Genomic DNA, 17,632 nt, shown 5'->3' with positions numbered 1-17,632 from the left:
GACCAGGAGTACAAGTTCTCAATTGGGGAAAGGTAATTTTACTAAGCTGAGATGTGAATTAGGGAAAGTAGACTGAAAGCAGCTACTTGAAAGTGAATCAGTGTCAGAGCAGTGGGAGGCAATCAAAGAGGAGATAGTGAGGGTTCAGAACAAATGCGTTCCCACAAAGAAAAAGGGTGGAACTCCCAAATCTAGGGGGCCGAAATTTCCCCCCTCCTTAAGCTCTAAGAGGCGGTACTGGAGCGGATAGGCCTTATCGACGGATGGGCCGACCCACCAGAAATTGTCCCCGGGCCGGGAGAGGCGGAATGGGTTTCCGCGCCGCCCATGCTGCCGCCCGTCGGGCACATGCTGACCCCCTTCCGCCCAGCGACGACCCCCTTTCCGATCCCCGTGGGAAATTGCTTCGTGGGAAATTGCTCCACGGGAGTGGAGTGGCCGCCGGTCGGTGCCACTGACAGGTTTCTCCTGCGTGTCCACCCTTAAAGGGGAGGGCGCACTGTCGCGCCTCCATTTTATTTTAATTGTCCGACCAACTCTGAGGTTGGCCCGACAATGGTGGCCATGGTTTCGGCCGAGCCGCCAACAGGCAGCCCGGTACCTCCTCCTGAGTACCGGGCTGTTGGCCCGGCCAAAACCCAAACTTGTGTCCCAGTGGGCCTAACTAAACTATTTGCAGAGTTTGCAGCGGCCCTCCCCTTTAACTAAAGGGGACGGACGTCCACGTTGCGCTGACAAGCTCATGGTCTACCGGGCTGTAGTGATACCCGCCCTTCTGTATGACTCAGAGACATGGACGATGTACAGGACACTTCAAGTCGCTGGAGAAATACCACCAATGATGTCTCCGTAAGATCCTACAAATCCCCTGGGAGGACAGACACACCAACATTAGTATCCTCGACCAGGCCAACATCCCCAGCACTGAAGCACTGACCACACTTGGTCAGCTCCGTTGGGCAGGCCACATTGTTTGTATGCCAGACACGAGACTCCCAAAGCAAGCGCTCTACTCGGAACTCCTTCACGGAAAACGAGCCAAAGGTGGGCAGAGGAAATGTTACAAGGACACCCTCAAAGCCTCCCTGATAAAGTGCAACATCACCACTGACAGTTCCTGGCCAAAGACCGCCTTAAGTGGAGGAAGTGCATCCAGGAGGGCGCTGAGCACCTCGAGTCTCATTGCCGAGAGCATGCAGAAATCAAGCGCAGACAGCGGAAAAAGCATGCGGCAAACCAGTCCCACCCACCCTTTCCCTCAATGACAATCTGTCCCACCTGTGACAGGGACTGTGGTTCTCGTATTGAACTGTTCAGCCACCTAAGGACTCATTTTAAGAGTGGATGCAGGTCTTCCTCGATTCCGAGGGACTGCCTATGATGATGATGGCGCTGATGACTTGTTGGGGCGGACGACCCAATCCAAGGGCGCTTCCGCCCCTCAACTCCGCTCTGAAAGGAAATACAAAACAAAGAGGTGAATATCACTCAAAATCCGTCCCATGGATTGGGGCAGAGAAAAATCTTAAAGTGTGCCTACTCATAGTCAGGGGGCAATTGCGGCCCCTAGATAGGGGCATAAGGAGCATAAAGGGTAGGATAAGTAAAACAAGGAAAGTTTTTGTCAGATACTGAGACCTCAATACTACACAACGCCTCGAGGAGTAAAGAAAGTGCAGGGATGAAATTAAAAAGAAAATTAGGAAAGCAAGGAGAGGATATGAAAAAAATCAAGGGCAAGTAAAATCAAGGAAGACCCAAAAATGTTTTATAAATACCTAAAGAGCAAGAGGATAACTCTTAAGAGACCAAATTGGTAATTTGAGGCAGAAGACATGATTATGGTTCTTAATGAACACTTCATCTTCACAAAAGAGGGGGATGAAGCAGACACTGTAGATAAGGAGTAGGAGTGCAAAATATAGATGGGATAACAGAGAGCGTGGAAGTATCAAGGGGTTTAGTATCCTTCTATAGTCTCTTGCCACTCCTTCGCCTCGACCTCGCCGCTCCTGCTGTATCTGCTCACGCTCCAATCACCGACCTGGATCTTGATGACATCACTCTTCGCTGCCATTGCCCTCCTGCACCAGCTCACCTTGTACCTTGAAATGTACGCCGCCACGCTGTCCCGTGATCGGGGCCCAGGGAAGACACGAGTTCTGGACCAGAGGCCCAGGAGCAGCATGGGCCAGCCCATACTGTGATATGTGTGCACTAGGTCTGTGCAGCAGAGCTGATCTCCAGTCGTCTTGGGTAATCCTTGCCACAAGAGCAAGACCTAGCTCTGTCAAGCCCGTGTGGTGGCTGGTGTGCAACAGCCATCACACGTTAAAAAAATCCACACACAGGCATCTTCCACCATTCAGGATGTAGTTCGGGTCCTTCATTGAAACACCTGTGAACTCATCCTCTTTTTGGCGTGGAAGCAAGTCATCCTCGTTTCGAGGGACTGCCTATGATGATGAGTATCCTTCAAAGTAGATAAATTGTCAAGCCTCTGATGAAATGTATCCCAGACGGTTATGAGAAGCAAGGGAGGAAATAGCAAGGCTCTGACCATCATTTTCCAATTTTCTCTTGCTGCAGATGTGGTGCCAGAGGACTGTCAACATTGTAACGCTGTTCAAAAAAGGTAGAAAGGGATAGATGCAGTAATTACAGGCCTGTTGACCTAATCTCGGTGGTGGGAGAGTTATTGGAAAAAATTCTGAGCAACAGTATTAATCATCATTTAGAAAGTCACGGATTAATCAAGAACAGCCAGCATGGATTTGTTAAGAGAAGGTCATGTCTGACTAAATTAATTGAATTTTTTGAACAGGTAACGAGAAGGGTCGATGAGGGTAGTGCATTTAATGTAATCTACATGGATTTTAGCAAAGCTTTTGATAAGGTCCCACATGGGACTGGTGAGAAAAGTAAAAGCTCATGGAATCCAAGGGAAAGTGGGAAGTTGGATCCAAAATTGGCTCATTGGCCAAAAGCAAAGGGTAATGGTTGCTTTCTGTGGTATACATCAATTATCTAGATTTGAATATAGGGGGTATGATTAAGAAGTTTGCAGATGATACTAAAATCGGCTGTGTGATTGATAATGAAGAAGAAAGCTGTAGACTGACTGAAGATATCAATCAACTAGTCAGGTGGGCAGAACAGTGGCAAATAGAATTCAATCCAGAGAAGTGTGTGGTAATGCATTTGGGGAGGGCTAACAAGGAAAGGGAATACACCTTAAATGGTACGACACTGAAAAGTGTAGAGGAACAAAGGGACCTTGGAGTGCAGGTCCACAGATCCCTGAAGGTAGCAGGCCAGGTAGATAAGGTGGTTAAGGCGGCATACGGAATGCTTGCCTTTATTGGCCAAGGCATAGAACACAAGAGCTGTAGGGTTATGCTTGAACTGTACAAAACACTAGTTCGGCCACAGCTAGAACACTGCGTGCAATTCTGGTCACCGCATTACAGGAAAGATGTTACTGCACTGGAGAGGGTACAGAAGAGATATATGAGGATGTTGCCGGGAGAATTTTAGCTATGATGACAGATTGGAAAGGCTGGGTTTGTTTTCCTTGGAACAGAGGAGGCTGACATGAGACCTCATTGAGGTGTATAAAATTATGGGGGGCCTAGATGTAGTGGATAGAAAGGGCCTATTTCCCTTAGCAGAGGGGTCAACAACCAGTGGGCATACATTTAAAGTAATTGGTAGATGGTTTAGAGGAGACTTGGAGGGAGCAGCTGGCAGCGGCCCGGCCCGGACATCGGCGTAATCCCAGCCTGCAAGACCATCAGTAGGCCGGGGCCATTAGCGGAAGTAGCATGCGGCGGCATATCACTGCAGGGAGCAGCGCGTGCTGTTGCAGGAGGACGATGGCTACGAAGCCAGGTCGCTGATTGCAGTGCGGGCAGGCACAGCAGGAGGGGTGAAGGAGCGGCAAGAGTCCGTAGAGGAAAGTGACCGGGGCCCAAGAGAGGCGTGAATCTGGGGCCCAAAAGAGGCGAGAGCCCAGGGGCAGCACGGACCAGCCCACACTCCGATATGTGTGCGCGCTCGGTCTGTGCAGCAGAGCTGGTCTCCAGTTAATCTTAGGTCATCCTTGCCACTGGACCAAGACCTAATTCAGTCAAGCCCGTGTGGTGACTGGTGTGCAAAGACTACCACAAGTTAAAAAAATCCAAGCACAGGCATCTTCCACCCTTCATGATGTAGTTCTAGATCTTGAATATTAGGTCCTTCATTGAAACACCTGTGAACTCATCCCTTTTTGCCGCGGAAGCAAGTCATCCTCGCTTCAAGGGACTGCCTATGATGATATGATGAGAGGGGACTGGAGGGGAAATTTCTTCACCCAGAGGGTTGTAGGGGTCTGGAACTCACTGCCTGAAAGGGTGGTAGAGGCAGAAACCCTCACCATATTTAAAAAGTACTTGGATGTGCACTTGAAGTGCTGTAACCGGCAGGGCTATGGACCTATGCTAGTGCTGTTGGTGAGGAGTTAAACTAGTGTGGCAGGGGGATGGGAGCCAATGCGGGGAGACAGGGGGAAACAAAGGGGAGACGGGAACAAAGGACAGAGGGGGGATGGGTAAAGGTGGAGGGCAGAGAAACCAGAAGCAAGAAACAAAAAGTGCCACTAAATATAAAAGTGCTGCAGGAGGGGTCAAAACTAAAAATCATGGTTTAAAACCTAGGATGAAAACACTCTACCTAAATGCACGCAGCATTCGAAATAAAGTAAATGAGTTGACGGCACAAATCATTCCAAATGGGTATGATTTGGTGGCCATTACAGAAACATGGTTGCAAGGTGGCCAAGACTGGGAATTAAACATACAGGGGTATCTGACGATTCAGAAAGATAGGCAAGAAGGGAAAGGAGGTGGGGTAGCTCTGTTAATAAAAGATGATATCAGGGCAGTTGTGAGGGATGATATTGGCTCCAATGAACAAAATGTTGAATCATTGTGGGTGGAGATTAGAGATAGTAAGGGGAAAAAGTCACTGGTCGGCGTAGTTTATAGGCCCCCGAATAATAACTTCACAGTGGGGCGGGCAATAATCAAGGGAATAATGGAGGCATGTGAAAAAGGAACGGCAGTAGTCATGGGGGATTTTAACCTACATATCGATTGGTCAAATCAAATCGCATGGGGTAGCCTGGAGGAGGAATTCATAGAATGCATACGGGATTGTTTCTTAGAACCGTATGTAACAGAACCTACAAGGGAGCAAGCTATCTTAGATCTGGTCCTGTGTAATGAGACAGGAAAAATAAACGATCTCCTCGTAAAAGATCCTCTCGGAATGAGTGATCACAATATGGTTGAATTTGTAATACAGATTGAGGATGAGGAAGTTGTGTCAGAAACGAGCGTACTATGCTTAAACAAAGGAGACTACAGTGGGATGAGGGCAGAGTTGGCTAAAGTAGACTGGAAACAAGGACTAAATGGTGGCACAATTGAGGAACAGTGAGGACTTTTAAGGAGCTCTTCCATAGTGCGCAACAAAAATATATTCCAGTGAAATAGAAGGGCGGCAAGAGAAGGGATAACCAGCCATGGATAACCAAGGAAATAAAGGAAAGTAACAAATCAAAGACCAATGCGTATAAGGTGGCCAAGGTTAGTGGGAAACTAGAGGATTGGGGAAATTTTAAGCAACAGCAAAGAATGACTAAAAAAGCAATAAAGAAAGGGAAGATAGATTACGAAGGTAAACTTGCGCAAAACATAAAAACAGATAGTAAAAGCTTTTACAGATATATAAAACGGAAAAGAGTGACTAAAGTAAATGTTGGTCCCTTAGACGATGAAAAGGGGGATTTAATAATGGGAAATGTGGAAATGGCTGAGACCTTGAACAATTATTTTGCTTCCGTCTTCACAGTGGAAGACACAAAAACCATGCCACAATTTACAGGCCACAGGAATGTGGGAAGGGAGGACCTGGAGACAATCACTATCACTAGGGGGGTAGTGCTGGACAGGCTAAAGGGACTGAAGGTAGACAAGTCCCCTGGTCCTGATGAAATGCATCCCAGGGTATTAAAAGAGATGGCGGAAGTTATAGCAGATGCATTCGTTATAATCTACCAAAATTCTCTGGACTCTGGGGAGGTACCAGCGGATTGGAAAGCAGCTAATGTAACGCCTCTGTTTAAAAAAGGGGGCAGGCAAAAGGCAGGTAACTATAGGCCGGTTGGTTTAACATCTGTAGTGGGGAAAATGCTTGAAACTATCATTAAGGAAGAAATAGCGGGACATCTAGATAGGAATAGTGCAATCAAGCAGATGCAGCATGAATTCATGAAAGGGAAATCATGTTTAACTAACTTACTGGAATTCTTTGAGGATATAACGAGCATGGTGGATAGAGGTGTACCGATGGATGTGGTGTATTTAGATTTCCAAAAGGCATTCGATAAGGTGCCACACAAAAGGTTACTGCAAAAGATAAAGGTACGCGGAGTCAGAGGAAATGTATTAGCATGGATAGAGAATTGGCTGGCGAACAGAAAGCAGAGAGTCGGGATAAATGGGTCCTTTTCCGGTTGGAAATCAGTGGTTAGTGGTGTGCCACAGGGATCAGTGCTGGGACCACAACTGTTTACAATATACATAGATGACCTAGAAGAGGGGACAGAGTGTAGTGCAACAAAATTTGCAGATGACACTAAAATTAGTGGGAAAGCGGGTTGTGTAGAGGATACAGAGAGGCTGCAAGGAGATTTGGATAGGTTAAGCGAATGGGCTAAGGTTTGGCAGATGGAATACAATGTCGGAAAGTGTGAGGTCATCCACCTTGGGAAAAAAACAGTAAAAGGGAATATTATTTGAATGGGGAGAAATTACAACATGCTGTGGTGCAGAGGGACCTGGGGGTCCTTGTGCATGAATCCCAAAAGGTTAGTTTGCAGGTGCAGCAGGTAATCAGGAAGGCAAATGGGATGTTGGCCTTCATTGCGAAATGGATGGAGTACAAAAGCAGGGAGGTCTTGCTGCAACTGTATAAGGTATTGGTAAGGCCGCACCTGGAGTACTGCGTGCAGTTTTGGTCACCTTACTTAAGGAAGGATATACTAGCTTTGGAAGGGGTACAGAGACGATTCACTAGGCTGATTCCAGAAATGAGGGGGTTGCCTTATGATGATAGATTGAGTAGACTGGGTCTTTACTCCTTGGAGTTCAGAAGGATGAGGGGTGATCTTATAGAAACATTTAAAATCATGAAAGGGATAGACAAGATAGAGGCAGAAAAGTTGTTTCCATTGCTAGGGGAGACTAGAACTAGGGGGCACAGCCTCAAAATATGGGGGAGCCAATTTAAAACCGAGTTGAGAAAGAATTTCTTCTCCCAGAGGGTTGTGAATCTGTGGAATTCTCTGCCCAAGGAAGCAATTGAGGCTATCTCATTGAATGTTTTCAAGTCAAAGATAGATAGATTTTTAACCAATAAGGGAATTAAGGGTTACTGGGAGAGGGCGGGTAAGTGGAGCTGAGTCAACGACCAGATCAGCCATGATCTTGTTGAATGGCGGAGCAGGCTCGAGGGGCTAGATGGCCTACTTCTGTTCCTAATTCTTATGTTCTTATGACCTAGAGCTGGAAAGTGGGACTAGGCTGGATAGCTTCTTGTTGGCCCGAACGGACACGATGGGCCGAAATGGCCTCTTTCTGTGCTGTAAATCTCTGATTCTATAGTTAATGGGTAGTTTTGTGACTGGAAGCCTATTTCCAGTGGGGTTCCATCAGGCTCAGTACTAGGTCCCTTGTAGTGTATACCAATGATTTATACTTCAATGTAGGGGGCAAGATTAAGAAGTTTGCAGATGAAAAGCATTAGTGGAAGGCCGAGTAAACAAAGGCAAAAAACAAAAAGGGCCACACTACATCATAATTCTAAAAGGACAAAGGATGTTAAAAAAAAAAGCCTGAAGGCTTTGTGTCTTAATGCAAGGAGTATCCGTAATAAAGTGGATGAATTAACTGTGCAAATAGATGTTAACAGATATGATGTGATTGGGATTACAGACGTGGCTCCAGGATGATCAGGGCTGGGAACTCAACATCCAAGGGTATTCAACATTCAGGAAGGATAGAATAAAAGGAAAAGGAGGTGGGGTAGCATTGTTGGCTAAAGAGGAGATTAATGTAATAGTTAGGAAGGACATTAGCTTGGATGATGTGGAATCTATATGAGTAGAGCTGCAGAACACCAAAGGGCAAAAAACGTTAGTGGGAGTTGTGTACAGACCTCCAAACAGTAGTAGTAATGTTGGGGAGGGCATCAAACAGGAAATTAGGGGTGCATGCAAAATAAAGGTGCAGCAGTTATAATGGGTGACTTTAATATGCATATAGATTGGGCTAACCAAACTGGAAGCAATACGGTGGAGGAGGATTTCCTGGAGTGCATAAGGGATGGTTTTCTAGACCAATATGTCGAGGAACCAACTGGGGGAGGCCATCTTAGACTGGGTGTTGTGTAACGAAAGAGGATTAATTAGCAATCTCGTTGTGCGAGGCCCCTTGGGGAAGAGTGACCATAATATGGTGGAATTATACATTTGGATGGAGAATAAAACAGTTAATTCAGAGACCATGGTCCAGAACTTAAAGAAAGGTAACTTTGAAGATATGAGGCATGAATTGGCTAGGATAGATTGGCGAATGATACTTAAGGGGTTGACTGTGGATGGGCAATGGCAGACATTTAGGGCCCAAGTTTCCACATGATTTGCGCCTGATTTTTAGGAGCAACTGGTGGAGAACGGACTATCTTAGAAATCGCAATTCTCCACATTTTTATTTCTGCAGTTCTAGTCAGGTAGAACAGTTCCACTTTGGAATAGAATTTTTTCTTCAAAAGGCGGCGTGTCCGGCCACTGACGCCCGATTTCAAAGTTTCCACAGTGAAAACGTACTCCAAACTAATTTAGAATGGAGCAAGTGAAGATTTTTGTAGAACTGAAAAAACCTTGTCTACACATTAAAAAATCAGGCGCAGGTTACAAATTAGGCGTCCAGAATAAGGTGGGGGGGGAGGGGGGGGGAAGGGAAGTCATTAAATTCTATAATAAATCTTTATTTATATTTATACAAATATTATACAAATAAATCCAATCTGAATAAAAATTTATTAGCAAAGAAAAGATTAAATAAACCATCTTCCTACCTGTGTGAAAGTGCTTCAGCCAGGGAGAATGCTGCGGGGGGAGGGGGGGGGGGGGGGAAAGCAGCCATTCGTTCCCGCGGGGGGGGGGGGAGGAGGAAGCCATTCGTTCCCGCGAAGGGGGGGGGGGGAAGCAGCCATTCGTTCCCGCGGGGGGGGGGGGGGAAGCAGCCATTCGTTCCCGCGGGGGGGGGGAAGCAGCCATTCGTTCCCGCGGGGGGGGGGGGGGGGAGGAGGAAGCCGTTCTTTTCCGCGGTGGGGGGAGGAGGAAGTCGTTCGTTCTCGCGGGGGGGGGGGGGGGGGGTGGTGTGGAGGAGGGAAACGGCTGCCTCAACTTTCTGAGGCTTCCTGCAGCCTTCTCACTGCTGCAAGAAGCCTCAGTGCTGATGTGCTGATGGCAATGTGCTTTTATTAAAAAATGTTCAAAAATTAAACAGCTACAAAGAACTACAAAAATGTGCGAGTGCCAATGTTTCCTTCACACTGCGCGTGCGCGAACGCTCCAACGCGCACGCGCAGCGTTGCCGGCAGGAAAAAAAACTCATTTAAATGGTACCCGCCCCTCCCACTTACAAAATCGGCGCGAGTGTCGGCTCCGCCCCCCTGGGCGCCGCGCCAAGCAGACATGGAGCTGCAGGGCGCTCCAGAATCGCGCGTTTTTTTTCCGGCGCCGTTTTTGGCGCGAAAAACGGGCGCCCAGCTTGAAGGGGCGCCTGTTTTTTATCGTGTGGAAACTTGGGCCCATTGAGACTGCATGGATGAACTACAACAATTGTACATCCCTGTCTGGCGTAAAAATAAAAAAGGGAAGGTGGCTCAACCGTGGCTATCAAGGGAAATCAAGGATAGTATTAAAGCCAAGGAAGTGGCATACAAATTGGCCAGAAATAGCAGCGAACCCGGGGACTGGGAGAAATTTAGAACTCAGCAGAGGAGGACAAAGGGTTTGATTCGGGCAGGGAAAATAGAGTACGAGAGGAAGCTTGCAGGGAACATTAAGACCTACTGCAAAAGTTCTATAGATATGTAAAGAGAAAAAGGTTAGTTAAGACAAACGTAGGTCCCCTGCAATCAGGGGAAGTCATAACGGGGAACAAAGAAATGGCAGACCAATTGAACAAGTACTTTGGTTCGGTATTCACTAAGGAGGACACAAACAACCTTCCGGATATAAAAGGGGTCAGAGGGTCTAGTAAGAAGGAGGAACTGAAGGAAATCCTTATTAGTCAGGAAATTGTGTTGGGGAAATTGATGGGATTGAAGGCTGATAAATCCCCAGGGCCTGATGGACTGCATCCCAGAGTACTTAAGGAGGTGGCCTTGGAAATAGCGGATGCATTGACAGTCATTTTCCAACATTCCATAGACTCTGGATCAGTTCCTATGGAGTGGAGAGTAGCCAATGTAACCCCACTTTTTAAAAAAGGAGGGAGAGAGAAAACAGGGAATTATAGACCGGTCAGCCTGACATCGGTAGTGGGTAAAATGATGGAATCAATTATTAAGGATGTCATAGCAGCGCATTTGGAAAGAGATGACATGATAGGTCCAAGTCATGAATTTGTGAAAGGGAAATCATGCTTGACAAATCTTCTGGAATTTTTTTGAGGATGTTTCCAGTAGAGTGGACAAGGGAGAACCAGTTGATGTGGTGTATTTGGACTTTCAAAAGGCTTTCGACAAGGCCCCACACAAGAGATTAATGTGCAAAGTTAAAGCACATGGGATTGGGGGTAGTGTGCTGACGTGGATTGAGAACTGGTTGTCAGACAGGAAGCAAAGAGTAGGAGTAAATGGGTACTTTTCAGAATGGCAGGCAGTGACTAGTGGGGTACCGCAAGGTTCTCTGCTGGGGCCCCAGCTGTTTACATTGTACATTAATGATTTAGATGAGGGGATTAAATGTAGTATCTCCAAATTTGCGGATGACACTAAGTTGGGTGGCAGTGTGAGCTGCGAGGCGGATGCTATGAGGCTGCACAGTGACTTGGATAGGATGGTGAGTGGGCAAATGCATGGCAGATGAAGTATAATGTGGATAAATGTGAGGTTATCCACCTTGGTGGTAAAAACAGAGAGACAGACTATTATTTGAATGGTGACAGATTAGGAAAAGGGGAGGTGCAACGAGACCTGGGTGTCATGGTACATCAATCATTGAAGGTTGGCATGCAGGTACAGCAGGCGGTTAAGAAAGCAAATGGCATGTTGGCCTTCATAGCGAGGGGATTTGAGTACAGGGGCAGGGAGGTGTTTCTACAGTTGTACAGGGCCTTAGTGAGGCCACACCTGGAGTATTGTGTACAGTTTTGGTCTCCTAACTTGAGGAAGGACATTCTTGCTATTGAGGGAGTGCAGCGAAGGTTCACCAGACTGATTCCTGGGATGGCGGGACTGACATATCAAGAAAGACTGGATCAACTGGGCTTGTATTCACTGGAGTTCAGAAGAATGAGAGGGGATCTCATAGAAACGTTTAAAATTCTGACGGGTTTAGACAGGTTAGATGCAGGAAGAATGTTCCCAATGTTGGGGAAGTCCAGAACCAGGGGTCACAGTCTAAGGATAAGGGGTAAGCCATTTAAGACCGAGATGAGGAGAAGCTTCTTCACCCAGAGAGGGGTGAACCTGTGGAATTCTCTACCACAGAAAGTTGTTGAGGCCAATTCACTAAATATATTCAAAAAGGAGTTAGATGTAGTCCTCACTACTAGGGGGATCAAGGCGTATGGCGAGAAAGCAGGAATGGGGTACTGAAGTTGCATGTTCAGCCATGAACTCATTGAATGGTGGTGCAGGCTCGAAGGGCCGAATGGCCTACTCCTGCACCTATATTCTATGTTTCTATACAAAAATTTACCATGTGGTTGATAGTGAGGAAGAAAGCTGCAGACTGCAGGAAGATATTAATGGACTGGTCAGGTGGGTAATAAAGTGGCAAATGGAATTCAATCCGGAGAAGTGTGAGGTAATGCATTTGGGGAATGTTCGCAAGGCAACATAGAAACATAGAAAATAGGTGCAGGAGTAGGCCATTTGGCCTTTCGAGCCTGCACCACCATTCAATAAGATTATGGCTGATCATTCACCTCAGTACCCCTTTCCTGCTTTCTCTCCATATCCCTTGATCCCTTTAGCCGTAAGGACCATATCTAGCTCCCTCTTGAATATATCCAACGAACTGGCATCAACAACTCTCTGCGGTAGGGAATTCCATAGCTTAACAACTCTCTGAGTGAAGAAGTTTCTCCTCATCTCAGTCCTAAATGACTTACCCCTTATCCTTCGACTGTGTCCGCTGGTTCTGGATTTCCCCAACATCGGGAGCATTCTTCCTGCATCTAACCTGTCCCATCCCGTCAGAATTTTATATGTTTCTATGAGATCCCCTCTCATCCTTCTAAACTCCAGTGAATAAAGGCCCAGTTGATCCAGTCTCTCCTCATATGACAGCCCAGCCATCCCTGTAATCAGTCTGGTGAACCTTCGCTGCACTCCCTCAATAGCAAGAACGTCCTTCCTCAGATTAGGAGACCAAAACTGAACACAATATTCCAGCTGAGGCCTCACCAAGGCCCTGTACAACTGCAGTAAGACCTCCCTGCTCCTATACTCAAATCCCCTAGCTATGAAGGCCAACATACCATTTGCCTTCTTCACCACCTGCTGTACCTGCATGCCAACTTTCAATGACTGATGAACCAAGACACCCAGGTCTCGTTGCACCTCCTCTTTTCCTAATCTGCCGCCATTCCGATAATATTCTGCCTTTGTGTTTTTGCCCCCAAAATGGATAACCTCACATTTATCCACATTCTACTGCATCTGCCATGCATTTGTCCACTTACCTAACCTGTCCAAGTTTCCCTGCAGCCTCTTAGCGTCCTCCTCACAGCTCACACCGCCACCCAGTTTAGTGTCATCTGCAAACTTGGAGATATTACACTCAGTTCCTTCATCTAAATCGTTAATGTATATTGTAAAGAGCTGGGGTCCCAGCACTGAACTCTGCAGCACTCAACTAGTCACTGCCTGCCATTCTGAAAAGGACCCGTTTATCCCGACTCTCTGCTTCCTGTCTGCCAACCAATTCTCTATCCATGTCAGTACATTACCCCCAATACCATGCGCTTTGATTTTGAACACCAATCTCTTGTGTGGGACCTTGTCAAAAGCCTTTTGAAAGCTAAATACAACACATCCATTGATTCTCCCTTGTCCACTCTGCTAGTTACATCCTCAAAAAATTCCAGAAGATTCGCCAAGCATGATTTCCCTTTCATAAATCCATGCTGACTTGGACCCATCCTGTCACTTTCCAAATGCGCTGCTATTTCATCCTTAATGATTGATTCCAACATTTTCCCCACCACTGATGTCAGGCTAACCGGTCTATAATTACCCATTTTCACTCTCCCTCCCTTTTTAAAAAGTGGTGTTACATTAGCTACCCTCCAGTCAATAGGAACTGATCCAGATTCGATAGATTGTTGGAAAATGATCACCAACGCATCCACTATTTCTAGGGCCACTTCCTTAAGTACTCTGGGATGCAGACTATCAGGCCCCAGGGATTTATCGGCCTTCAATCCTATCAATTTCCCTAACACAATTTCCCGCCTAATAAGGATATCCTTCAGTTCCTTCTTCTCACTAGACCCACTGTCCCCTAGTACATTCGGAAGGTTATTTGTGTCTTCCTTCGTGAAGGCAGAACCAAAGTATTTGTTCAATTGGTCTGCCATTTCTTTGTTCCCCATTATAAATTCACCTGAGTCTGACTGCAAGATTTGTCTTCACTAATCTTTTTCTCTTCACATATTTATAGAAGCTTTTGCAGTTAGTTTTTATGTTCCCTGCAAGCTTCCTCTCGTACTCTATTTTCCCCCTCTTAATTAAAACCTTAGTCCTCCTCTGTTTAATTCTAAATTTCTCCCAGTCCTCAGGTTTGTGGCACAGAAGGAAGCCATTCGACCCATCACACAATAAATGGTGGGATACTAAGAAATGTAGACGAACAGAGGGACCTTGGACTACATGTCCACAGATCCCTGAAGGTAGCAGGACAGGTAGATAAGGTGGTTAAGAAGGAAGACATGATACTTTCCTTTATTAGCTAAGGCATAGAGTACATGAGCAGACTGGTTATGCTGGAACTGTATAAAACATTAGTTATGCTAGAGTACTGCATACAGTTCTGTTCATCACATTATAGGAAAGATGTGATTGCACTAGAGTGGGTACAGTAGAGAGGGTACAGAGGAGATTTACGAGGATGTTGCCTGGACTGGAGAATTTTAGTTATGAGGAAACACTGGTGTTGTTTTCTTTGGAACAGAAGAGACTGAGGGGAGACTTAATTGTAGGTGAATAAAATTATGAGGGTCCTAGATAGAGTGGAGTGCTATTTCCCTTGGCAGAGAGGTCAATAACTAAAGGGCGTAGATTTAAAAAATTGGTAGAAAGATTAGAGGGGAGTTGAGGAGAATTCTTTTCCTCTAGAGGGCGGTAGAGGTCTGGAACGCACTACCTGAAAAGGGTGGCTGAGGCAGAAACCCGCATCACATTTAAAAAGTACTTAGATATGCACTTGAAGTGCCATAACTTGCAAGGCTACGGACCAAGAGCTGGAAAGTGGGATTAGACAGGATCGCTCTTTTTCGGTCGGCACAGACACGATGGGTTGAATGGCTTCCTTCTGTGCTGTAAATTTCTATGAGTCTATAATTCTCCAGAACCTGCAAATTGAGATGGCTGCCCAGTGGGATATTCCAAGGTCATTTTTATGCTGCACATAATTACAATTCCATTAGCAAACATCCCCAGATGGGAAAGGGTTAAGAAGATCTGAATAGTTTCAATACAGAGGCAAAAACATTCAGCAAATAAGCATTCAAGTTGCTGGGTCAAGATAAATCCACTTGCCACAACTACCAAGTCGACTCCCTTTAACAAAGAAGGCCCAACAAAGCTGACTGGGCTAACCGTGGAACACCTTTATTAAATATGTGCTGGATGTCTGCAGCACTGTTCAGAAACTGTGAATGCTTTATGGGGCCATCTTTATATCATTTTTAGAGTCCCAACAAGCTCAGCAAATGTTTAGTGCGCAAGACCTCAGCGCCACAGCAGATTACTGTGCCCAAATTTTCTCAAAGGCTGTTTTTCCATAAAAACAATCAGTAAATAACCATTTGTGTTTAACAGGCTTGTGCTATGGTGTTAAAAAATCCTCAAGCCTCAGTGCCCAATACGACAAACACATAGCATTGCAGTATCAGGCCCCAATATTCTGGCACCTCACCTCAATCAGTTTTCAAATACCCACCATTATAATACCCTGACTCAATGCAACAGGAAATAGACTGGATATAAAAACAGCTGGTTATCTCTCCCATTGACGTCATTATAAATGTTGCCATTTTCCTAAAAGCATCCTCTGTTGCCTCAATCAGATATTCTACTGTACCTTTGCATAGGCGCACATATCGGAGAGCTTCCAGAATGGGCACCTCTGATCACATCGCGGACACATGATTGTTGTGTGAGCATTGCAGATCTCCTTACTGAAGTTCATGGAGGAAAAAACAGCTGGTTAAAGCATTGCATTGAACTTATGAGGGAATGTTCTGTAAGAACGGAGAGTCCTCAGATATTAGGGCCAACTCAGACCAAATCTCAAGTCAGTCCTACAGCATTGAACAGCACTGGTGCTTGTTACATAGAATTTACAGCACAGAATCAGGCCATTCGGCACAACTGGTCTATGCCAGTGTTTATGCTCCACACAAACCTCCTTCCACTCTATTTACTTAATCTCACCCTATCAACATATCCTTCTGTTCCTTTCTCCCTCATGTACTTATCTAGCTTACCCTTAAATGTATATATGCTATTTGCCCCAACTACTTCCTGTGGTAGCATGTTCCACGGTCTCATTATACAGCCTGCAGTCCACTTGCAGCCTCCCTGTCCATCTGTGACACTTAGCAGAACTGCTGCTCTATGTATTGAGTCCCACACACAGCCCATTTGGTTGTGGGATGTTTCCAGAACTAGGACTCACCAATATTCCATCTTCTCTTGTTGTCCAGTGTCATAAAGCAAGGGTATGCTTTTACAAAGAAAGCTTTTCTCTGAGAAAAAAATATATTTCTTGTATTATTTGTTATGGGCTGTGATATTGGGCCCAAATTTCCCCAGGAGTTGCTCCGTTTTTTTTGGAGCAACTTGATTTTTCTGGAGTATCTTTAGTTGCAATTCTGACCATTTAATTTGTGTCAGTGTAAGTGAGTTAGTTAGGTGTTTTTTTCAAGTTTATTTTTCAAAAGGGGGCGTTCCCAGCCACTTAAGCCTGCTTTGGCCATTTAAGCAAGTTTAGCCAGCTAAAAGTTACTCCAAACTAACTTAGTCCAGCGTAAGTGGGCACTCTTGTACGTTCAGAAAAACCTTGCGGTGACTTAAGAAATCAGCACGGGCAGCCAGAGATAGGGGGGTGGGGTGGCGGGGGTGGGGGTGGGGGGAAGGGGACCTTGCAAAGCAATAAACACCTTCACAACAACATTAAAGAAGCATAAATACATTTAAAGCACCAAGCACTAAACAAAGCAGTACATTTGCTCCAAGAACTAAAAGTAATAAGCAATTAATTAACAAATAAAAAATAGAAAGAACCCTTCACCTAAAGCACCAAGACCAAAGTAATAAGCAATCAATCAATCAGCAAATAACAAATAAAAAATAGAAGTCCTACCTTAGGGAACACAGCGGGCCACCGATGAGGGAGCCCATTCGGCCAGGGCTAGGGACGGCATGCTTTGGGCCCCTCCCACACAGCCTGCAGCACGCACTCACAGATTCGGCCTGCCAGGAGCTACTGCACATGCACACAGACTCTAGCGCGCATGTGCAGAGGTCCCGGCACTGTTTTCAGCGCCGGGACCTGGCTCCGCCCCCAATCCACTGGGCCACACTATGCCACCACCGAGGAGAGGCTGGGGAGCGGCCTGAATTGGGAGGAAGATTTTCGGCGCGCTTGCAGTCGGACAAAAGCGGTGCACCTTGGGTGAGGGCTCCAGAAAAAGGGACTGGGGAAATTTGAGCCCATAAATACTCCACTCAAACAGTGATAGAAACACACAGCCAATACAGTACCTCACTTGGCTGCTATCAAAGGTGGCTATTCCATATAGAAAGACAAAGAATCCACAAATGGCAGCAGGAATCAGCATTGTGGTGTACCAATCAAGCCAGGCATAATACAAGGCAAGCCGTTCTCCAAAATATAGTCTGCAAATAGAGAAACAATATAAGTCACTCAAGATGCACAACATTTTAAACATGATTTTCTAATTTGCATATTACCAGATATGTGGAACAGACTCAACAACTTGCATTTATATAGTGCCTTTAACATAGTAAAACATTCCAAGGGCACTGCACAGGAGCGTTA

At 45.9% G+C, this 17,632-nt stretch overlaps 1 protein-coding gene across 5 annotated transcripts in view; it reads right to left on the bottom strand.

Annotated features, from left to right (window-relative positions):
* Positions 1–17,632, bottom strand: part of LOC139280184 (anoctamin-9-like) — a 242,322-nt gene that overhangs the window by 117,667 nt on the left and 107,023 nt on the right. For all 5 annotated transcript variants that reach the window (XM_070899766.1, XM_070899762.1, XM_070899763.1 and 2 more), the window contains 2 exons: positions 17,335–17,469; positions 15,650–15,746 (listed from right to left, as the gene is read on the bottom strand). In XM_070899766.1, the coding sequence (XP_070755867.1) occupies positions 15,650–15,746; positions 17,335–17,469 (232 nt within the window). The remainder of the gene's footprint in view (positions 1–15,649; positions 15,747–17,334; positions 17,470–17,632) is intronic.

Source organism: Pristiophorus japonicus, chromosome 14 (genome assembly GCF_044704955.1).
Source record: "Pristiophorus japonicus isolate sPriJap1 chromosome 14, sPriJap1.hap1, whole genome shotgun sequence".
Lineage (NCBI taxonomy): Eukaryota > Metazoa > Chordata > Chondrichthyes > Pristiophoridae > Pristiophorus > Pristiophorus japonicus.
Note: the sequence above shows the minus strand (reverse complement) of the source record. Positions and strands in the feature narration are given on the sequence as shown.